General features: G+C 42.4%; 1 protein-coding gene across 6 annotated transcripts in view; it reads right to left on the bottom strand.

Annotated features, from left to right (window-relative positions):
• Positions 1 to 23988, bottom strand: part of Unc13b (unc-13 homolog B) — a 210996-nt gene that overhangs the window by 13568 nt on the left and 173440 nt on the right. For 5 of the 6 annotated variants that reach the window (XM_075967443.1, XM_075967442.1, XM_075967440.1 and 2 more), the window contains 13 exons: positions 20442 to 20488; positions 17631 to 17709; positions 15289 to 15363; positions 14449 to 14668; positions 12652 to 12879; positions 11918 to 12059; positions 10239 to 10408; positions 9724 to 9839; positions 9278 to 9441; positions 8512 to 8662; positions 6192 to 6260; positions 4374 to 4463; positions 3623 to 3751 (listed from right to left, as the gene is read on the bottom strand). In XM_075967443.1, coding sequence (XP_075823558.1) covers positions 3623 to 3751; positions 4374 to 4463; positions 6192 to 6260; positions 8512 to 8662; positions 9278 to 9441; positions 9724 to 9839; positions 10239 to 10408; positions 11918 to 12059; positions 12652 to 12879; positions 14449 to 14668; positions 15289 to 15363; positions 17631 to 17709; positions 20442 to 20488 — 1680 coding nt within the window. Of the gene's footprint in view, positions 1 to 3622; positions 3752 to 4373; positions 4464 to 6191; positions 6261 to 8511; positions 8663 to 9277; positions 9442 to 9723; positions 9840 to 10238; positions 10409 to 11917; positions 12060 to 12651; positions 12880 to 14448; positions 14669 to 15288; positions 15364 to 17630; positions 17710 to 20441; positions 20489 to 22605; positions 22629 to 23988 lie in introns of all 6 variants that reach the window. The other variant, XM_075967438.1, reaches the window with a different exon arrangement.

A 23988-nucleotide genomic window follows, 5' to 3' on the forward strand; every position in this document is an offset into this window, starting at 1 on the left:
ATCTCTCTCACAGGGACAAAGGCAAAGGTGGAGCTGCCCGGGACAGAGATGGGAACTTTTATGTGGATACTAAATGCCATTACAGTCTCCAAAGTCCTCATCAAGAAGTTAGTAGAAGCCGGGCAGTAGTGGCGCACGCCTTTAATCCCAGCACTCGGGAGGCAGAGGCAGGCGGATCTCTGTGAATTCGAGGCCAGCCTGGTCTACAAGAGCTAGTTCCAGGACAGACTCCAAAGCTAGAGAGAAACCCTGTCTCGAAAAACCAATAAAAAAAAAAAAGTTAGTAGAAACAAGGACACAATCTATAGCCTACTGATTGTACCTCAATTTCACTTACATGCATCTTTTTCTTTTAGTTTTTTTACCACTATTCCAGCAAAGACTCACTCAAAAGACATCTTTGGCCTTTGAACTTCAATCCACTATGTCCTCCAGCAAGCTGTCGGTAATTTCTCTATTAGGGAAATCTTGGAGGATGAACTTAGGCTTAAAGCTCTCCCACAGCCTTCAATTAAGTTTGGACTCCTCCATCTGACAGAAAGGTTCTTTGGAATGTACCTTTCTCTCTCCACTTCATGTCTTCCTAATTCTCTTGTGTTGTACTGCATCATGATCACCACTTACTGTGGAGCCTGGCAGGATGTTAAAAGCTTTGTACATACTGATTTCATCATTGTCGTGTGTGTGTGTGTGTGTGTGTGTGTGTGTGTGTGTGTGTGTGTGTGTATTTTGAGACAGGGTTTCTCTGTATAACAGCCCTGGCTGTCCTGGAACTAGCTCTTATTCAAGGTTGACCTCAAACTCACAGAGATTCTCCTACCTGAGTAGGAGGAAGATCCTCCTACCTACTCTACCTCCTGAGTGCTGGGATTAAAGACATACACCACCACCACCTTCATTTTATCATCTTGATGACTCGAGCACAAGTTACTATCATCTCATTTTGGACGAGGAGACTGAAGGACAGGAAGGATCTATGATTTGCTTACTGCCTCAGAGGTAAGCAGAAGTTAGGATTTAATCCCACAATAGTTGAACTTCAGAGTTTGAAATTATAAACACCTGAAGAAAAACTGCTTATATTTCCTTAAATTAACATACTCATGCATAATTCTGTGCCTTCAAATACTCTATTTCCCCTCTTCTCTTCCTGTCAGCTCCTTTCTTGATATCATTTTTTCCCCTTCCTCAAAATCCACGTTGAATTTTACTTCTATGAAGTTGTCTCTGATGCTTCTGGCTTAGTGATGCCTCTTTCCTGAGCTCCCAGGGCATAGTCTATGAATTTCTGGTATTAGTATATCAGCTATCTAATTCTATAATAAAATGTAATAAAACAAAAGAATGATACGTGTAATAATTTGCCCTAGTTTCTACCAAACAATAATTTTCCCCAAAACATAAATGTCTTATTTGACTTTACATATCTAATACTCTATTTTTGTTAAGTGAATGGGTGGATAAATGATCCTATAATTAAAGATGATTAGATGGAAATATTAAACCAAAACAAGCTAATGAACAAAAAATACCCAAGAGTTTACTCAAATATATACATTGCCTCATGAAAATGAGATTGGGAAAAAGTAGATAGTAAAATAAAAAGGCTAAAGTTTGTAGGCCTTATTCAGAGTCTAGTTCATTATTATGCTGGGAAAGAGAGATCAAATATTAAAACATCTGCATGGTTAAAAGATCAAACCTGAGAACGGCATCCTTCCCTAGCCAAAGAGAATCCATAGATGACAGAGAAGCTCAGAATGTACCAAGCTAAACAAAGGCCCCAGGAAAACCTCCCATGGACATCAGAACCAGTAGAAAGTTTTATAAAGCCTTTAAAGAGGGAAACCTTAAATATATGACTGGCATAAAAAGAACATTTAGAATGAGAAAAGACAGGAAAAATAAAGGTCTTGGATCAGTGGTTCTCAGACTTCCTAATGCTGTGACCTTTTAATACAGTTTCTCATGTTGTGGGAACCCCAAACCTAAAATTATTTTCATTGCCACTTCATAATTATAATTTTGCTACTGTTATGAACCATACTGTAAATATCTGTGCTTTCCAATTAAGCAACCCCTGTGAAAGCGTTGCTTGACCCACAAAGGGGTCTCCACCACACTGGTTGACAACCATTGTCTTAGATCTTTACTAAGGTCCTCAGAGGAAGCATTACAGATTGGATACATTCACCAGAAGATGGATGTTCAGTAGATTTCCCTCATTTGGTTCTACTGCCTTTCAAGATCTATCTCCCTTTTTTCATGTCATTTTTCCCACTGTTGAACCAAGACTAAATTCTCACTCCTTGGAATCCCTTACTCTATCCCTTTCTCAAAATACTTTTCTTTTCTTTCTTTTTTTCTTTTTCTTTTTCTTTTTTGTAAAGACAGGGTTTCTATGTGTAACAGCTCTGGCTGTCCTAGAACTTGCTTTGTAGACCAGATGGGGGCTGAACTCACAGATATCTGCCTGCCTCCGCCTCCCAAGTGCCGGAATTAAAGGTGTGCACATCCACCACCTGGCTCTCAAAACACTTCTAACAGACCATATTGACTGAATATACATGCATGCCCATGACACTGAGGAGTTCTTGAGGGAGTACTTAAGGCTTTTCTTGGACTTGGCCTGGAACATTATACATAAATATACATGCATACACACACACACACACACACACACACACGTATTTTGTTGGACTGTGTGTGCTTATTGCACTGAAGGAAAATGAATCTGCAGAAGCAGTCCTAAGACATGAACTGTAATTAGAGTTTCTGGAACTAAAAAGTAGTCCTGGCTTTTAAGTGGGTAGCAGAGGAGAGGTATGCTTGGAAATATCTAGAAAGATGGGGCTGGAGAAGTAGCTCAGCAAGTAATGGTATGGTACCTGTCACCAAGTCTGATGTCCTGAGTTTGATCCCTGGGACTAACATGGTAGAAAGAGAGAAGCAAGTCCTATAGATATTCCTCTGACTCCCATGTGTATATGTGTACACACATTCATACACAAAAAGTAAACAAATAAATGTAATAAAAACCTTGTTTAAAGATCTAAGTTTCTAAGCATGAAGTTAGAATGCTAGCCCAAAATAGGTGAAGTGGTTCAGCCTCACAGAAGGTCAGGCTCAGCCTTGAGAGTTAGTTAGCGAATATAATCTCAGAAGGCATGTACAGAAGAATGAGTCACTAAAGGAAAAAGTTAAACCTTTGTGCCAGGAGCTCAGAGGCAGCTATAGTCTTAGAGGAAGGCAGTGCAGAATTTACATGGATCCAAATACACCTGATCAAAATTAACTGTGAGACAGCAAAGGTAGAAGAAAGATGCTAGGATGGCCTGAGAATTCCACTCAAATTGAACTACCAAACTTCTCAAAGCAAAATTTATCACAGACATTTCTTTTCAACTCAGGCATGTGTATGTCACATTTTGTTGAAGAGTCCTTTGTCAATTCAAAGACATCTACGCTGAGACAAATGGTCTAAAGTCGGCAACTTACTCATCCTTGAGAACATCAAGGACTTTGTTTTGAGCTCCTCTCCACCTGGAATTTCTGGTAAAGAAAAGCTGAGCCTCCCAAAGAGCTACTGTCAGCTGACCTCACTAAGCCCCAAATCTCTTACCAGCTGGTACTGGCGACTGTAGAGGTCATGGCAGTTGTTGAAGATATATTCATATGTAGAGTTCAAGCAGGCTTTCACACAATCCTTTACCACCTGGCTGGCTCTTGGGGGGCTCTGCAGTTCTTGCACCTGCCAGTTAACAGAAGAAATACAGGCCTAGGGTCCTGTTCACCTAGGTGGGATATCCTCCCATCATTCCTGCAAATCTTCTTTAGATTTATTTCACCTTTTCCAGGTCTTCAAACCTTGCCCAGTGTTATGGTTTGAGTGGAAAATATTCCCCAAATGCTCATGTTTTCTTAGTCTCCTGCTGGAGGTACTGTTTTGGGAGGCTGTGGAACCTCTGGGTCACAGTGTCTAACTATCAGACACAGATCACGAGGAGCAGACCTTTGAGAGTAGAGTGTGGCACTGCTCTCCCAGTTCTCTCTGCTTCCTGATCCACCAAGATATGAGAAGCAGAAGCAAGTTCCTACTGTCCTGGACTAAGCACCTGCACCGCTCATACGTCTCTCTTCCCTTAGAAACTAGTGAGCAAACCCTATGATGATACAGCAGGGTAGCAGATGAGGAGAACCTCCAGGTCTTCCTCACTCATCTATGCATTGCACACTTTTAGAAGAAATCTGGGGAACTGGCGTGTTTGGAAGTGGATGAATCCTGTAGCTTCAGACTGTCCAATGACTCTTGTTCTCCAGGTTTCCATGGCCAAATCCTCAGGCCAGCACTAGCCAGTTCTGTCCACCCTTACCTTCATCCTGAAGAAAGTAATGCTGGTCAGCAAGTCCACGGTAGACTTTAAATCCTGAAGTCTCTCAGGGCTCCCAGCAGGGAAGTTATTCTGTTACAAATCAAGCCAGTGTTAAGAAAGGAACAGAGGAACACAAAACCTTCACTGCCAAAAGTAATGAAACCACAGTTTCCCTAACTGCTGCCCACTGGGGTTTTCTATAGCTGAGCTGGGCAATGTACATTACTGATGCAGACAGGTCCTTGCCTGGTGCCAAGATGAATACTTTACAACTCAGAAAGCCACACTTCTTCCCAAATTTACTTCTCATGAATGTATACGCATTTGTTCAGATGAACACAGATACAGTCACCCTCCCCCTCTTTCCATCCTCCCCTTCTTGGATGAAGATTCTTACACCCAATGAGTACTTCAAAAACTACAATCTAACTGTATATCATGAATATAAGTGAAGCCATGCTAATGACCAAACTGAGATCCAGAACCTGTACTTTCTTTTTTAAAATTCTTTACCCATTTTACATACCAACCAGTTTCCCCTCCCTCACCTCTTTCCTCTCCCCTCCCTCAACCCATCCCCCTCATCCACTCCTCAGAAAGGGTAAGGCCTCCCGTGGGGAGTCAACAAAGCCTGGCCTGTTCCATTGAGGCAGAGACCCTCCCCCTGTATCGAGGCTGAGCAAGGTATCCCAGTCATATGGAATGGGCTCCAAGGCTCCAAAAAGTCAGCTCATACACCAGGGATAGATCCTAGTCCTACTGCCAGGGGTACCACAAACAGTCTAGGCTACACAATTGTCACCCACATGCAGAGGTCCTAGTTTGGTCCTCCAGGCTCCCCAGCTGTCAGTCAGTGATCTTGAATGCAGAACCTGTACTTTCAATCTACCCTGTTCATCTAGTTTTCTGACACCAGCAGATGGCAGAGTTTTGAACAAAATCTTTGAAGTAAATTCTTTAGGACTTTCCTGTATGTCACAGATTATTCTCTTTGATATGAATTTTAGGAGGAAGCTGCATGGAGAGTTGAAAGGAAAGACTGAGCTCTGTCAGCTTTAAGCCTGTAGATGGCTACTAATGCCAAGGTGAGATTATAGTTACTTCTCCATTATTCGTGAAAATGCAGAGTAAGGAAGGGGCAGATAACCAAAGCCTCACTTTTGTTAAGCTGGAGGCTGCTCTTGCACTTACTTTCTAATGTACTTTCTAATGCCTGGTGTGGACATTCCTAACATTTGAAGCGAGTGATAAAGCCAGTGTAAGAAGATCCAATTTAAAAGGAGCTGAGAAGCTGTCCATTTTCTCATCCTGGGTACCCACTCTCCTACATCTATTTACTCCTATACCAGAAAAAGGTATAACACCTAATATAGTTTACTTGTCCAAGACAGGCTACTCTTTCTTCCCCTGGCCAAAGATTCATATGTCTCTTAGGAATTGAGAAGAGGGAAGGGAGGGGGAGGGAGGGAGGAAAGGAAGGAGGGAAGAAAGAAAGAAAAAAATTGACTAATATTGACTAGTATCTAATATTTTAAGGGAAGTTCTGGGGAGATTATGTCGTTAGAAAGTTGGCTAGAGTGATATGAATAGGGCTGAAAAGCGACCTGTCCACTAAAAGCCATCATATGTGCTAGCTATAGACTGTAATGATCCTTAGAGTCAGAAGAACCATGGTATTTACGGCATTGGGCATCCAGGTGGGCATAATGGCACAGATCAGTTTCCTTGCCTTTCATCCTTATAACTAAGATTTTCCCGTGTCTTCCAGGTTGAGTTTGATATTACTTATTACTCTACCCACAGCTTGTCTTCACTTACTCTATATGTAGAGAGGTCTATTCTCAGTGAGTTGTGTAGTTGATCCAGCAGTTTCACAAATCTCTCTTTCTGAGGGTGAGAAAAAAAACAGTGAAAAAGGGAGTGGGAGGGGACATCTTTTCTAATCTCTGTCCATGGGAACAACTGTTGTAAAGGAGAACAGACTAGATGAACCCTGTTCCATTTTTTTCAACAGCACTGTCTTAAACTAGGAAACCTTTTCATGCTGACAAAGAGACATTCATATCCCTGAAAAGGGAAAAAAATCTCTTCCTAACACAAGGATGTGATCAGTAAGTATATCTCTGTCTGCTTGAGACCTTAATTCATCTTAGTCAGGCAAAAGGAAATTCAAACACTTTCTCTGACTTGCTCCTAAGTCTCTGAGATCTCTGAGCTTCTGTTGGTGTATTTTTTTTTAGCTTTAAATAAAGCATTTGTTGATGAGCAGAAGCTTAAGCAGTGTGCATATATTAGTCACGCCATATCTAGAAGATGATTAAAACCTTCAAGGCACTAGAGAGCACTGGAAATAATTAGTGACATGATCAAGCAGGGTTGGGGGACTGGGTATCCCTGAGCATCAGCCACATCTCGTGGGTCCAAGGACCTGGGGAAAGGTCCACTGAAAAAAAGACTCAGGGCTGGAAAGAGACCTCATCCTGGGTGCTTTGAAGAGGCAGTTTCTACTTTGCTCTTCCCAACCCTAGCAGCAGAGTCTGGGAAGGCCTAAGATGAGGGTCTAGCTGAGTCATCCTTGGTTTGACTCATATGATTAAGAGAAAGAGACAAGCCCAAAATAGCTCACAGGGAGATTGGAAGAGAAGTCTGGAATTGTCAGGGGTAGGTGATGTGAACTCAGGCTGTAGAGGCCAAGTATGGTTTTCAAGAGTATCTCAGAGCCATGGCCTTCACCGTCCCTCGGGAGCCCTTTCAGCTTCTTTGCAGGTAGTAAGGACCTTGGAAGAGCTGGGAAAAGACAACCCATACCCAAGCCCTGCCAATGAGTGGCTATTAACTCAGAGTGGGGGGTAAGGAGCCAGGCATATGGATGGACAAGAACAGTGGGCACCCAAGACACTCTGCTTCTAACTACCTTCACTTTGCAATCCTGGTCCCAATCAGACACTCTCAAGCTCCCAACTTCCCTCCCCTCAGGACACTTTTCCTATATAGACTACCACATTCTGGATCTTCCTCATCCCATCACAGGCCCCTTGCCTCACTTCCCTATAAGACCCCCCTAGGCCACCTTCCCACAGCTGCATGCCAGAAAAGTGAGGCCAGTGTCCACTCAGTCTTCTTAGTCTACATAGTCTGAAGAGCCTAACAGAGACTGGGTCTTCACCTCTTCCTTGCCACCTTGGTGCCAAAGAGCCTCTTGGGTATTCTTTTTCTTTGGGCGGGGGTGTTTAAGACAGGGTTTCTGGGTAGCCCTGAGTGTCCTAGAATGCACTCTGTAAACTAGGTTGTCCTTGAACTCAGAGATCCACCTGCCTCTGCCTCCCAAGTATTGGGCTTAAAGGCATGCACTACTATTACCCAGCTATCCTGGGGCATTCTTAAGAGACAGAGTCTAGCAATGATGAGAGAGAAAATAGTGCTGTATTTGAAAGATGTCAGAAAGACACAAGAAGTATCTATTTTAACTAAGTTTCATGCAATTTTCCTTAGTATATATTTTAATTTTAAAATATATAATATGTACTATTTTCACAGTTTGATTTTCATAGAAAAAGTGTCATTAAATGTAGAATCACACACCTATAGGCTGTTAGCACAACATTTCTAGAATTCATATTGATTACATCAATAGATATTAAGTCAATATATAATGGGATCTGATTGGCTTAATCAGTAACATTAACTCGTCTACAGAAAAACTTATTAACAACAAAAACATTACAAATACCCAAAGTCAGGGACCACAGATGCAGTAGAATGTGGAGATATCAGTAATTTTATGCCTACATACAGAACATTTGTGATAGGTCATTTCATCCTGCTTATCCTGAATTTATGTCAGGTGACATTCAGAGTAAAGACTGCAAGACTAAACAACATTGTGATTCAATTATGGTCCTGACTAGAGGAGTTTTGTCTGGGTTGACACAGAATGTCTTCTACAGCATAGTGGTGCCATCACTTCTTAGAGTCTGAAGATACTCTATCAATTATCTTATCTAGAAGAAAAAAAGGATTTTCTTTCAAGGTAGCAACTATCTGAATATTAGGCACGTCAGTCAATCTATACAACAGGCCAGAACACACCAAACCATCAAATGGCAGCATTTTGATACATGTATTTTATCACACTCACACCAAAGTTGGAGGCCGAGAAACGATCAGATGCAGAGACATTAGTGGAGGCAGTTGTGTGAGCATAATAGGCGTTGATGTTGGCCAGTAAGGTGCTCATCACTGCTGGTACACCAGGACACATGTACTTGGATGACAAACACGCAAAATGCCTGAAAGACAGAAACCACATTCTCAAAGACTCTTCACAGTTTGTAGTAGAAGTCAAGTAAGAAGCCAATTACGGTTTGTGGAAGTAAAGCCAGGTCAAATTGCCTTCCTCTGCTTATGCAGTATGGATTCCTATGTACACCTCTATGGCAATACCACCAACTGATGTTTCTCCCAATAAACAAGAATTTCTACTGCAGGTGCACTGGTGGATTCCACAGAGAAATATTTTCCCTACAGCTTAGAGCATTCTTTGTTGACTCAATCTAAGTCAGCTTGTTGGCTATGCATATGCGTACATGGGCAAAAACACACTGTATTTGCTCAGACATGTGCTATCTGTGTCTCTGTCTTTGTATACCTACTCACGCCTTTTTCCTTTCCTAATCATGATCTTGGTGTGTAAACAGGCAAATTCCTGAGACGCTGGCAAATATACTCCCTTTCTAATACAGCTTCTTTGCATTAAGGCATGGACACACTCCACCCAGTTCAAAGAGGAAAGTATGGAATCGCTGCACTTTACGGTTACTAAGCACCTGTCTACTATGTCTTGTGCCTTCATTAGCTACCTAAAGCATTAGTAGCTATTTCCCAGGACCCCAGGGGAGCCTCACGTCATGGCCTGATATATGGACTCGATGCCATAGCGCATAGCAAATTCATCCACAATTTCTTGAGCTGTTTCATCAAAGTACACCTTCCATGCATCATCACCCCGTGCCTCTGGGATCCAGACTCCTCCATTGCCCTGAATGTCTGTGAGGTAATGGAAAAGGTTCTGCAGGACATAGAGTAGAAAGAATGAAGCACATCATAACTAAAAATTTCAGTAGAAAATTTTCTTTACATCACTGCTTAGTCTTTCCAAAGGTCATTGCAGGAAGTTCTCATAGTGAATGCAAAGAACAGGTCTAGTCCCTCAGGTTAACCAAAATAGCACAATGAACCAATAATAAAACAACAACAAAAATGGTCCTAGGTCTCCAAGCACTTGCAAATCTTACTTATAGTCAAAACCCACCCCTGCTTTCCAGCTCTCCACTTTCAAAGTGCTGCTCACCTCATGGAGACATGTATATTGCACATGGTATGGGGCTACCTTCTCCTCTCCCTTGATCTCCACATTGATTTGTAGTCGAATAGCCCCTGAGACAGCTGACTTGTCTGTCCTCTTCTCTACAAAGGAAAGAAGACTTGGGATTCACAGCAATGCAACTACAGATATAGCCCTATCCTGGTTTAATTCAAGGGGGAAATGGCAACAACCCAAGTGGCCACAGATTCTATAAATAATCTTGTACTAAGTGGAAGAACAGGAGTGGTCAGAGACTTACAGGGATTAGGGATTAGGGATTAGGATGGAGATGAAAAGATCTGAAACTTGAAGAATGTACAAACTAGAACTAAGTTTTAGCCATTGCCATTCCGTTTTCCACCATTACCAATGGTCAGCTCTCTAAAGGTAAGGCAAGTTCTATACAGGCTATGATCTGGAGTTTGGTGATTTGATAGATTTCCTAGATCCCTTGGAATGGTCTCCAATCACAGTAACATTTTATGACTCAGTTTCCTCACCCAGATTGTACCAGACATCCATCTCTCCACTGAGTGTCCGAACCTCAATGATGGTTTGACCAAGGAAATCATCAGACTCCCGCTTCAGCCGCTGTTTCACTCTGGATTTGATGTCATCATCCTCATCCCACACACGTACCTTGATGCGATCGGAAGAGTTGTGGCACTCACTGTGGAAGAAGCAGGTAGAGAATTAGGTCGGACAGACCTAGCAGCATCACTATCACTTCCAGTTTCCAGCCCCCAAAGTTCCACCAACTGCACTTGAAAAAGAAAGAGAAAATTACAGCAGATTGTGGCACTCAGATTCCAAGTGAATAGTCTATCCAAGCAAAAGGTTTTCAATCCTTATGGATAGGAAGGAAATGAGTAGTTATGGTCAAGTCTGGCTTCTTATGCAGCTAACTGTATCATCAGTTCCAACAGGACAACACCAGGGTTCCAGAAACAACTGGTAGCTCCTTCCTCAGAGTCCAAGACACGATCCTAGTAGGGTGATTAGGTCATATCTGCTTAGTTTTCTAATTCTCCCATGTACCAACTCAGGGCTTATGAATTTCTACCACTCTATTATTCCCTTGAATGGCTTCTCTTCTGTGGTGTTTTGCTTTGGAGAAGGGAGATGCCTGTCTCCAATTTTGTTCTCCTCCCCAGAAGCTGTTTTCTGGATCTTGGTCTCTCAGCGCAAACTAGTAGTAGCAAGCAGAATGTTTTACTCAATTCCCTCCATTTTCATATCTTTCTATATTCAAGATATTTCCATTAAAATACTATACTGCAATAGTAACTTCTCTACTGAAAAAATAATGGCTAAGTCAACAGTGCACATCTTGAAGACAGAAACTCTATCACTCAGTCTGAGATGAACGGTACCATGTAAAGTATCTTGCATAAAATAGGAACTGAATAAATTGTTCATCTATAGTGAGTAAAAGATGACAACCGTGAAACAGTTCATTTTAAAGTAGCTATAGGAACGATTCAGATTCTCAAACACACAGGTGCTTTACTCAGTAACTGCTACCTGGACTGGAGAGTAATTTCATTGTATCCCAATCCCTTTCCCTGAGTGCTCAGAGGACTCAGCAGAACCTGCTTTCTGTATAGTTAGCCTGCTTAGCAGATTCAGACCCAAAGTCCTGGTCTTATACTTTGGGGAGTAAGGACGTAAGACAAAGCATCTGGCCACTCCAGACTTGCATTCAAGTTCTAGGATTTGGTGAAATAGTCTGTAAGGAAGAGAGGTAAGGGGAAAGGAATGGAGGAATGTGCTGGGGTAGGAAGAAAGACTTTCCTTAGGAAAGAGGGAAACGCCTCCAGACCCAATTGCCATTTTCAAGCATAATTACCCAGTTATAGGCAAGACATCCTTTCCTCAGTCCTGAGAAAAACTTCATACTTCCTAGGCAGAGTTAGGGAGGAATCACAGGGTAGTAGTAAAATTGTTCTAGTGCTAGAAAAAACACCAGGACCCATAAACTGACCTAGTTAAGACAGGGTTTGGGTAAACTACCAAAGACTGTAAGAAGAAACCCAAAGAAAGTATGGCTGCTGCCCAGTGAGACAGGTGAGAATCTCCATAGTCTTTGTCCAGTCTTAGGGCTCAAGCCAGAAAAGTGGGTTCTAATATCGCTTCTAAAATATATAAGTTTCCAGACAGAGAGTCATGTGTGACTTACAAATGGAACTTCTCTTCCCAAACAGGATTCAAATTTCCAAAGATGGTTTTGGTACGCTTCTTGGTTTTCCCAACTTGCACAGTCACATAAGGGTCACTGGATCCTGTCTTATCTTTAGCTTGTAGGCCCTGGGCACAAACCACTGCAGCGCAAGCACAAATCAGAAAAGTACATTTCAGAGTTAAGTCACAAGTTCCCATAGCACTGACCACATTCTCTCCAACTTAGAGAAGCCTCCTGTATATGCACAGGAGCCTTACTTCTCCACATCTAACCTTAGCCATAGGCTACCAACTTCTCCTTCAAAGTTTAATCCAGGAACCTCATCTTCTTCCCTGAGTACTTCCTGATCAATGGCCACCGACCTCACTGGTCCTTAACTCTCTAATGTACACATGCTTCAGTTCTGCCCACCATACAACAAACCACCAGTCAAATAGTCTTTGGTCCCCTCCTTACCCCTTTCCTCCCATGCCCAGTTTTTATAAAATCCAAATGAGTATACAATGTCAGATTGTTTGGATATGCTTGTATTATGGTTCATAGTGCTTGTGGATACTGGCCTCTTCTAGCACCAGGGTCTAAGTGGGAGAGGAGTGATAAATGATAGGATTCTCTTTTCTTCTCAGTTATAAATTCTTTTTCCTCAATGCCTTGCTCCCTTATACTTGAGATGCTTCCTCCTCGTGCTTTCCCCACGGTCTCCCTAAGCCCTCAAACTTTAGCTTGCTTACCAGTGATGGTAATTTTGGCTGACCATTTGGAGGTACCATCCAGGACACTCTGCTTCACTGTTTTCATCTGCTGCACATGGGCAACTTTGCTCACTGTGAAGACATCTCGGATAACCTCAAAGATCTCTGGTTTATTCCGTTCTCGAATCTTCATACGATCCTTCATAGCCATAATAATGTTCTGCGTCCTGTCCTCAGCTCCATGTTTAGAGCTCTTTTCAGCAGCCCCTGAAGGATGGTCCAGAAACCTGAACTAAGCAACAGGCTACCTCCCAGACCAAGGTCAAGTCAGGAAGAAGTGGTGGGAAGAGGCATGAAACAATGGGGGAAGTTTAAGGATACTGTGAATTCCCTTCAAAAAGGTGATCACTGTGATGCCAGCTGCCTGCCCAGAGGAGTTTAAAATAAAATTTGAAAGGTAGCAAAATCTTGATAATGATGATGGGAATTTATTATACTATTTTGTTTAGATAAATATTGGAAGAGTCTCCATCAAGTCTCTAACTCTATGGTCAAAATATATCCAAAGGGTGTTTCAGATGTTGTGGAGCAATGGTAGGTGGCCAAGACAATTCAGCCAATCTTACCTGCCAATTGGGTTGTACTCTATGGTTCTAGTGCTTTTAATCTCAACAAATACTGTAGTATGATAAGAAAATAAAATCTTTGGTATCAAACCTGGGTTTAAACCCTAGTTCTACCACTCCTAGTTTTGTGAACTACTTTCTCTCTGTGAGAAAACAGTGGCATTTATCTCCTGGGATTTTTTCTTTTACTTTGTTATTTGAGACAGGGTCTCACTATGTAGCCTTAATTGTCCTAGAATTAAGAACTCACTATGTAGACCACGCTGGCCTTGAACTCATAGAGATCTGCCTGCTTCTGCCTCCCAATGCTGGGATTAAGGGTGTGTCCTATCATGTCTGGCACAAGAGTATAATACACAGTCTTTCAACATGTATATTATAATACACATTCTTTCTCGGTATGCAGCAATTGCTCAAGAAATCGTCACAATTATTATCTGCTTATCTTCTTTTACTACAACCTTTAAAGCATTATTATGAGTAACAGCTGGGAGACATAGAGGGCTAAGAGAATACTTACCTACATTCCTTTACTGCCATTCTTCCTGAAGTCTGGCTACACTGAGAGCAAACTCAGTAAAAGGTGGGCAGAGTGGCAGTAACTTTGAGTACTATCACCTTCCCTGCTAGGAACTTGTTGCTTTTCCTGTTCCTATGTGCAAATACCATCAGCGGCACACGTGACATACGTAGCTGGGCTTTGAGCATCTGGTACACTTTCCTTATAGTCTGTTGCTCCGTCTACCTAAAACTTTTGTTGTCTAGAAGATCTGTCTACAAGTAATAAACCCTGTCTCCTAGGATCTAGATAGACCGATGGGAGGCTTCTCTGGGAGGCCTGGAAATTCACAGAACTCTCTTGTCCTCTCAGTCCTTGATTAAACATGCTCTAGTCACATGAGCAATGGTGTATACTATTCTAGTTGAGCCTCTGGAACCAAATGAATCCTGCAAGAGATTTGAGCTCCAACAGAAGGTTATAGAAAGTTCAAGGATTTTCCCTAAAGGAAGTTAAGGGAAACTGTAAGGCCCATTGTTTGGAAAAGCAATATCTCTTGATTCAGTACCTTACTTTTCTGAAAAGTAAAAACCCTCAGAGTAAATCAGAATGAAAAATAATAAACCAGACACCACTGCTGTTTGCTGAAGACTGTTTTAGAAAGTCCCCGTTGCTCCTGCTCCCCAGTCCTCACCCCATGGGATGACTCACGTTGTAGGCAATCGGCATTGAGCAGATCCTGGCACTTCTCATGGCACTTGACTCCACACTCGCTGCAGCGCATGCCTTGCCGGGCAAGGCCCCAGAGCAAACCTTCACACTCATAGCAGTAGGTAGGAGCAGTAGCTGACCAGACCTCAAAGTTGTGGGGTGTGGTACACGAGATGGGGTAGATTAAGGCCTGCAGAGTTTTCTTATACACATGGGATTTCTGAAAGACACATGTCCCATCACATACCAACAACTGTATGACCATGCTGAAAAGTGCCAGGGCTGCAACCTGGTTTCTTCTCTGAATAACACAACCTAGCCTGGGCCAGCCCAGAGCCCAGCCTGGCACAGAGAAGGCCCCACTAAATTTACTTCTAGTCATCCAGCATGGGCCGATAGTTGAATCTGAACATTCATTTACTCTAGAGAAACAAGAGGGTAAACGACTCACTATAAAACCCCAAGATCAGGGACTGGAGAGATGGCTCAGAGGGTAAGAGCATTGACTGCTCTTCCAGAGGTCCTGAGTTCAATTCCCAGCAACCACAGCCATCTGTAATGAGATCTGATGCCCTCTTCTGGCCAGCAAACAGACAGACAGAACACTGCATACATAATAAATAAATAAATCTTAAAAAAAAAAAAAACAACCCACGATCAGTGCCCATATGCTTTAATACTCCAATCTGGACTCTTGTTTCTCCCAGTGTAGAAAATTAAGACCAGATATTATCTTGGCCACCATATATGTCCAGAATTTTAAAATTCATAGTTAGTATGGCTACAAAGATGATCAATCCTGATGCCAGTAGACTCAACAAAAGTCCATGAGTTACTTACCAGCTCTTCATCCTTGAGAGAGGTACGTGTAGCCATTGCAGAAGTAATCCCCGCTTTCCGTGACTGAACCAGTGACTATGAGAGAAGAGCTGTCTGTCAACCCTGGTTGCCACAAAAGACTAGCAAAGTCCTGAAGTTTCTAATGCCACTTGACTATAACAGATAACCATTCTACTTTCACTGTCACTCAGAAAGTGCCCCTGGGTAATAGGTAATAGAGTCCCAGGTTGAGATGTAACACCCCAGGTCCGCAAGGGACTGTTCTAGCAATGTTAGTATGATACTTCTTTCAGGATAGCCACCATCCAAAGGGCTGTCTTTCCTCTTTCACTATTCTTAGGGTATCTTATCCCATAGAAATTCCTTGTCTATGAGAAGGCAAAGGAAAAATGAAAAGCTTAGAATATAGTAAGGAACAGGTTATAAGAATGAAATACACACACAAGCTATCAGAGTCACATATAAGAACCATCCATGCTAACTCCTATGCCCAGATACCTCCCCACACCCAATCCATGGGGAAATAAAGGCCAGAAGCCCAAATAAACAGGGTATTTGGCAAGTAAAAAGGGGCAGTGGAGGCCAAACAGGACAGAGAGTAAAGTTCAATAATGGGGGCTGTCCTGCTAGCCAGGTTCTTATGTAGAGGAATTCCATGTTTCTGCCAAGCCAAAGTCTTAAAGGAGGCCCCTGGAAGACACTTGACTTCATTAAGGCAGCAGAAATTGAGCAGGCAGAACTCATGAGCCTCAGCAAGAACATCAGTTGAGAGGGGCCCAAATAATTTGGGAATGTGGACTCTTAAGAGGACGGGGAAGGGCCCTGGATGCACTCACCATAGCCTGTGCAGAGGAAAGCAAAGAAAGGAACAACATGATGTTAAAGTCCCCTAAGGGCATAAAAACTTTCAGAGGCAACTAAGAGGTTCTTTCCTCTAGTTTACCACAGAGACATGTTCTAATAACTCTATCTACTAAAACTGTCTCTCATCCAGAGAGCTGCCCAGGGCCCAGGCTGAGAGTACCTACTCTAAGGGCCAGTGTGTCTCAAAGTGAAAAACAGGCAAAGCTAAAAGACAGAGGAGGGAAAACAAGAAATGATCTAGACCAGTTTGTGGAGAAAGGGAAGGGAGGTAGAGATAAAAGAGTAAGAAGAAAGGTAAGCAAGAAGATAATAAAGGAAATGATAATAAGGAAAATATGAGATCAGAATCCACCTTCTACCAGCTAGATGAGAAGCTGGTGGAAGATAAGGTACACTAACAAGAGAATGAAAAAGAAGATACAGAACTGGTAGGAAGTAAAGAAAGGAAGAAATGGTGATGAAAATAAGGGAAATGACATTTCCATTCACCCAGTGAAGGAAAGAGAAACTGGTAGGAGAAAAAGAGAACAGAGAATAGGAGAAAAAAGAAAAGGAGTGGATAGGAAAACCAGAATGGACAGAACAGAGAGAAATAAGAGTCACAGGAGTAGAAAACAGGAGACTTACAAAAAAGAAGAGGGTTCAAATCCTGCTGAATCCTCACACCTCATATCTGTCCTTAGAGCTGCCTCTGGGAAAGCCTAGGTCCCACTCTATTCCTACCACTCACAGGCTACAGAAAATTGCTCACATTGATCCTGCTTTAGAAAGTATGGCCTAAGCCGGGCAGTGGTAGTGCACGCCTTTAATCCCAGCACTCGGGAGGCAGAGGCAGGTGGATCTTTGTGAGTCGAGGGCAGCCTGGTCTACAAGAGCTAGTTCCAGGACAGGCTCCAAAGCTACAGAGAAACCCTCTCTTGAAAAAAAATTTAAATAAATAAATAAATGTAAGCCCTAGAGTAGGAGGTTTTGGTCATCCTTGAGATTCCAAGAGCACCTTTAACTCCTAAGCCTAATGCAATTCAGTTCCACAAATGTTTTATCATATCTTCTCAATGTCTTAGGTTAAGACACAGTCTATAGAACTTATGTTTTAGGAAGTTTTCATTTGACTTCTAGGAAGGATCAAGCTCCAGCTATTTGTATCACACACCAAGGTGTCAGTAATCTAAATTAAAGGGGGTTGGGGTAGTTATCAGAAAAGGTTGCAAAGCTACCTAGAGGAATTAAGATGCCTGATATAAGATCTTTGAATTCAGTATTTAAGGCATAAGCTACAAATGTTCCAGGTAGGAACTTGACTCATTGAAGAACCCAGGGTCCTGGCTTAGAAGTAATTTAGAACTAGGATCCACTGAAACCATTATTAAGTATCAGTAAATCTGAAATGGCTGATTCTAATCCTGAGAGTTTGCCAAGTCCTATCGGAGTGTATATCCAAAGGCTACTACTGAGCTAATGTCAGAGGTTTCACTCACCAGATCACTGACAAGTGGCAGTGGCTTCTTTTTTCGTAGATCTGGCATGCTGTCAATGCCATAGAGCCCTCCAGCTGGCCTAAGGAGAGAAGAAAGCATCAGAATCTTTAGTCCTAGCTTTGTCCTACTGCCGGGTCCTTTATTCTATTATCCTTGTTCTCCTCCTGCTCAGAGGATGATGAACTAACCTCCATGTACCTCTAAAAGATTAAGGAAGACAGTAAGTGAGGAAAGAAATCCAAGAGATTAACAATGGAATCTTCTTTTAGTTTCTCAGTGCTTCCTGCCATTTCAGTAATGTATGAAAGCTCTTTTACCTCACTGGAACAATTCAAGACACTTTTGTTTATTTGATGATGCTTGTACTTCAAAAGGCAACTTGGGAACTGGTACCAAGAGGGCTTCCGCTCCTACATAGACCAGATAACTCCTCAAAGAGAAGTCTAGTATAGCCTAGGCTACAACAAAGCCCACAAGGTGGCTCCACCAGAAGAGCCTCCTGCTTAGGGAAGTAAGACTACTAAACAATGGCATGTTGAGGGAGACTTCCATCTACCAGTAAGAGGATCATCTGTTCTGTCTACTTGAGACTTCTGACACAGAGGGTCTCCATGAAGAGTTAAGTTCCTACAACTCAGAAGAGGCTGAGGGAGTGCAACGGGAGACTTACAAAGTCAAGGAGTGGAGGTAGGAGGTAACAGCGAAGGGACTCTGATAGTGATAGTCTGGATCAATACTAAATGCCTACGTAAATATCCGTCAACAGAAACCAGAGAAAAATTACAGCAAAAGCAACTGAAAACCTATAAAGTGTTTACACTTTGGTATACTAATATTTTGTTGTTGCCTAATATTATTAACATAAAGTTTAAAAAAAAGAACAAGCGAAAACAGAGTATGTCTCCAAAAGAGTATCAGTCTTATATTGCTATAACCTGAATTTTGCCTGCAGTTTGGTCAACTCCCTATGTCCAATATTCCTCCTCCTCTTTGAGTCTTAGTGTCACCTTCATAAAATACGGTTGAGTTAAAAAGAAAAAAAAAGGCTCTGGCTCTTTCAATGCTAAAATGAACCTTATGTACTTGGTTTTATTTTGAGAAAGGGTCTCGCTGCTTTGTCTAGGCTGGCCTTGTATTCGCTATATAGCTAGCTAAGGATAGCCATAAACCACAGGCCTCCTGCCTCAGAGTCTTCAGTTTATAGATGCACACAAACATACTCAACTAATCATGCATTTGCTTCCAGTAACAACAATGAGCTAGAGATACTGGGTAGCTGGGTTGTGCACCATAACTGGTCTAAACATAGAAGTCCCAGAAAAATCAGATGTGACTGTGATATAGGCAAAAAAGGAAGCCACAAATTGAGTTAAGACCAGAAGCTGGAAGAGCCAATTCAACATACAAATGTCTAGTGAACTAGCTCTCTCAGCACAGGCGGTGGACTTTGTTTAAGTGAGACCAACAAGCCTAAGAAGCACAGAAAGGAAGACAAGAGGAAATTATTTTGAAAACCCTTGCATTCTATTTTAAAACAAATTTGGATAGACTCTACTGGTATATATACATTTCATAATTATTAGAAGAATCTAATGTTCACTGAAGAAGCAACTAGTGACAAGAATTCACAGTGAATTCTAACAACTACAATATGCTTTGGTTAAGTCAAAAGGTTTTGAAAGAGATGGAAAAGGCTGGCTCTTTCAAACGACTTGCCCAAAGAAGACAGTGTGTGTGTGTGTGTGTAAGAAGAGAGAGAGAGAGAGAGAGAGAGAGAGAGAGAGAGAGAGAGAGAGAGAAAGAGAGAGAGAGAGAGAGAGAAGGTGGGAGGAAGGGAGGGAGGGAGGGAGAGAGAGAGAGAGAGAGAGAAGGAGGGAGGGAGGGAGGGAGGGAGGGAGGGAGGGAGGGAGGGAGGGAGAGAATGTAGTAGCTAACTTTGTGATCTGTCTGACATTCTTCCCTGGCTAAGAGTGGGAGGAGGCAGCTGAGAAGCTGATGTCAGAAGCCTTTGTGGGGCAACAGGAAAGGGAAGGTAGGAAAACTAAATGGGCTGCTGGAGGGAGAGGCCCTGGGGGACACTTGAGCTCCTCTCCTGAGAACAATCAGTAGGTTATGGGTAGCAGCTGAGCTCTAAAATGACTCTGGTGCAATCACATGGGTCAAAAACAAAGCACAGACAGAACCCAGAGCTCAGAAGGGATGCCACTTGTGTCTTGACTGGAATGGGATATAATAAGTGACTCAAAACTAGAACAGGACTGAGTCCAGGGAGTAAAACAATCAGCTACACCAACAATGAAATAGGAAAAAATTTCAGATGAATATATTTATTCTAAGGCTTTTATTTTCTATATAAAAAGCACATCTCCACTATGACACGATAGATAAGAAACTACTCATTCAGAGATGATTGTTCAATGGTTAAGAACACTGGCTCTTCCAGATGATTGTGGTTCAATTCCTAGCACCCACATAGTAGCTCACAACTGTCTATAACTCCAGTTCTGGGGGATCCTACACCCTCACACACACAGGCAGAAAATCAATGCAAATATAAAATTGAGAGAGAGAGAAATTAGACAGGCAAGGATGTGAGTGCTAAAGTGATCTCTCCTGGTCCAAGGACTGTTACACAAAGTTCCTGCTTCAGCCTCTAAGGAGTCAGTCAGCAGCTCTTTCCTGTACCCCAGACAGCCATCCAACCCATGGTGGGACCTTTCCTTTCCCTCCCACAATCCAGCATATGGAGCTGTCTCACATATCCCCAAAGAAAAGATGGAGTCCACAGGAAGCTTGCAGAGGACCACGTACCCGTCTGGGAGCCACTGAGGCATAGAGGAGTCACCATCATCTGAAATCTTTAAAAAGAGAAGAAAAAAGTTAGCTCATGGGAAATGGAAGAGTGCCTATTGGTTGGGCAGTGAGCAAAGTAGGTCATATGAACCATTCTGTGACAGAACCAATCTGAAGTCTAAGCCAATACCCTATTACCATGGGCATCAAATAGACTGCTGTCATGAGCAGTACCTTCTCCACAGTAAACAGAAAGATCTCAGGGCTGCTGAAACTCTTACCTTCTTTATATAAGCAATTGGGAGACAGAAAGGGAAATGAATTTCTTGGGATCCCATTTATTGAGGACAACTTGGTGTAGCTTGGGGTCCTTGAACCTCAAGCTCACTATGTAAAGATAAGAGTGAGTCTAGCCCCTACATTTTATAAACTATCTAGTAAGAGGTTATAGGACAGATTAAATACTTGGGCTATGATTTTGGTGGATTTTACAGTACATAAAACTTAGGATAAGAAGTTGAAAACTGAGGTATCAAACAATCAAGAAAAGAACAGTTACCAAAAAAAAAAAAAAACAACAAAACCCACTTTTTAAAGGTTTCTACATAAAACAAGAGCACAAAGCCAGATGAACAAGAAAAAAATTTTAAGCAGTGCAGAGAAGAAAGAGTTCTAAAGTTAACAGGGGTCTCCAGGAAAGCCATCGTGCAGGCTTTTGAGTAACAAGAAATCAATACTGGCACGTCTGGAGCCTCCTAGCGAGCTTTGTTCCTTTTACCCCAACTGCCTTGGTCCTTAACTATCCTAGTGCAAATGAGCTCCAGAAGGGGGACAAAAATAAGTTGGTTATCTCTGGATGGAGTGACAGACAGAAGAGTATGGGGAGCTAAGACGGACTGACGGGTGATGGAAAGGAGGGCAACAGTTCAGGTGGACTTAGGATTAGAGGTCCTCCTCTGTAAACACCTGCCAGGTTCCCCAAGCTTTAACCCATCTGTCTACTCCATCCCTATTCCAGCTCATCTGCCTCCCATCCTAGTCCTGGAGGGGAGGACAGTGGTAAGGGGAAGGCTAGGAATGTGCCAACAGGAGAAACAACAGTGGGTGAGAGCAATGGGGAACAAGTCTCCCAAGGATGCTGGGGCAGAGGCCGAGATCTGTGTATCCCTAGACCCTACCAACCAGGCCATATCTTCCCTCTGGAAGCAGCTACTGTACTGAAAGGATTCTTACCTCTTTTTTTTTTTTTAATTTTTGGAATTAGACACTTGCCAGAAACTACTTGGCTTCAGAAAACAGACAAAAAAAGTCTTTGGGAGCTAGGCCCAGATCGTGAACATTTCCTGTGCTCAGAGAGGGCAACAGTTTGCAGAAGCACAGAGCATGCATTCACAGCACACTGAAGGAGGGAAGGAGCAGGAAGAAGTCTAGCCAATACTTATAGAAGGTATGCTCCCAGACAGAGATATACCTAAAGAAAAGTCCAGGTGAACATAAATCCTGTGCTTATAGGTTCAGAACCTATGAACAAACTCATCTGAACAGGATTCAGTGTTTGTTAGAGCCAAAGTCACAAGCAACATAAATAAATCCTCACTAAATTCAAGAGCCATAACTAACAGGCACAGGGCATTGGTGTTTCACAAGGCTTGTGATGGCCACACAACAGGTATACGTTCAGAGGCTTATGCCCAACCAGAGGTCAGGGAGTTAGCTCAAAAGCATGAATGCACTTTCATACTTAGGGTTCCAGACCCTAAATATATCTGTCGTAGCTCCTGAACTCAAATATAAAGTATGTGAACATGCTGGGCTCAGTCAGGGTTGGTTACAACATATGCTAGAGTTGGCAACAAGTAGGAAATGGACACACACTGTGCAAACTAGGAGAAGAGGAGGGCAATCAAGTGTGTTGCAGTGTCAGACTGAATACAAGTGGAAGCACACACATGCTATATTGAATGTGCATCCATGACAGCACACACATTCTTTCACTACGTTCCAGGGAACATGGCATGAGCACACACGGCAGAAGCATGCATACAAACTTCTGGAAAAACATGTTATCCAATGTGAACCACAGCTCAGAGGCACAGATCATGCACACATATACATACACACAGTAATCAGAGAGCAGTAGAAAATAAACAACAAAATAGGCTCAAATGACCAGAGGCACAACCTGAAGAGCTTCTTGCTTTCTTTCTGTAGGAGAGAAAGAGCAGGAAAAAAAAAAACAAAAAGGGTAGAAAGGTTAGTAGGTTCAGTTCTATTGCAGGAACCCAAAAGAATGGCAGCTAATCCTAGAGGGACATGGAGAAGAGGGACTCTGAACATTGGGGGAGGCCATGAAGGACACCTGACTGACTCCCAGAATCCTTACTTCCTGTGTCAGCTGGTCTGGTTTTTAGTCTGAATAAACAGGAGTACTTAATGCAAAGGACAAGGTCTGCCTGGGGATTCCACTTGTCCTTTTCCTCTCCCAAAGCAGTCTGTGTTCAGAGTCAGGGCTGCCAAGGCTAAAGAATCAGACTCCTGCAGGCAGCACAAGCTGCTAAGCACACAGTACCTTCTTTCTGCAAAAGCCATATGAGCTAACTTCATCTGTATATAGCTCCTCAAAACCTAAGCTTGGTGGCTGAGCCCTTTCCGTTTCCCAGTGAAGACTTGGCTGTGGACCTGGGCATTTTTCTCCAGACTAAATAAGGCTGGGCCAAAGTAGGACCTAGAGTTACAGCCAGGATCAAGATGTTGAACATGGAAAGACCTTGGAGTGTCAACTGCTCTAACAGAAATCACAGTGATCTGAATACTAAAACTATGACTCCAATCTCAGGTTTGATTATTATGTATTAATCTCAGAGCAATACTCCAAGGGAAATGGACACTTTTAGACTGGTCAAGCAAGTCACAGCAGAAGACAAAGTATCATTTTCTACTCATCAGCGACTACGCTGCTTTACAGGACCACATGTGGCCAGGCCCACAGGCTTCCTTCTCTATGAAATCATTTGACTAGGCCCTTCCACTTTCTTGTCTCTTCATATGAAAAGTCCATCACTATCATATTGCAAATAGAAGAAACTAATTCGTAAGTTATCAGTTCTATTTCTGATGGCCAAATGGATCACTCGTTTAGAGAGAAGAATGAATTCTGTAATAGGAATCCTCTACAATAGTGTGGCACCAGGAAGGTGAGTGAGGATTGAAAGATAAGTTCTTCCTGGAGCAGGAACAGAACTCTTTCACATCCACATCACACCCTCCTGAGGATACTTTTTCTCTCTGAATAAGAAAATTAGGCAAGAAATACTTTGACCCTAAAGACTCAAATTGAAAATATTTCTTTCCTTCTCCACTTCTTAAACACAGCCTAGATATTATACCATATTCTGATTACCCCCTCCCTGCCATTGGTTTCTCCAAAATTTTATTCTCAAGAATAAAATATAATCAATTTCAGGTGAGGAAATGGCTCTGTGAATAGAATGCTGCTGCACAGGCCGGAGGACTGGAGTTCAAATGCCCCAGACTCAAACAGATGCCAGACAGAAAGATAACTCAC

Source organism: Microtus pennsylvanicus, chromosome 3 (assembly GCF_037038515.1).
Source record: "Microtus pennsylvanicus isolate mMicPen1 chromosome 3, mMicPen1.hap1, whole genome shotgun sequence".
NCBI classification, from domain to species: Eukaryota; Metazoa; Chordata; class Mammalia; order Rodentia; family Cricetidae; genus Microtus; species Microtus pennsylvanicus.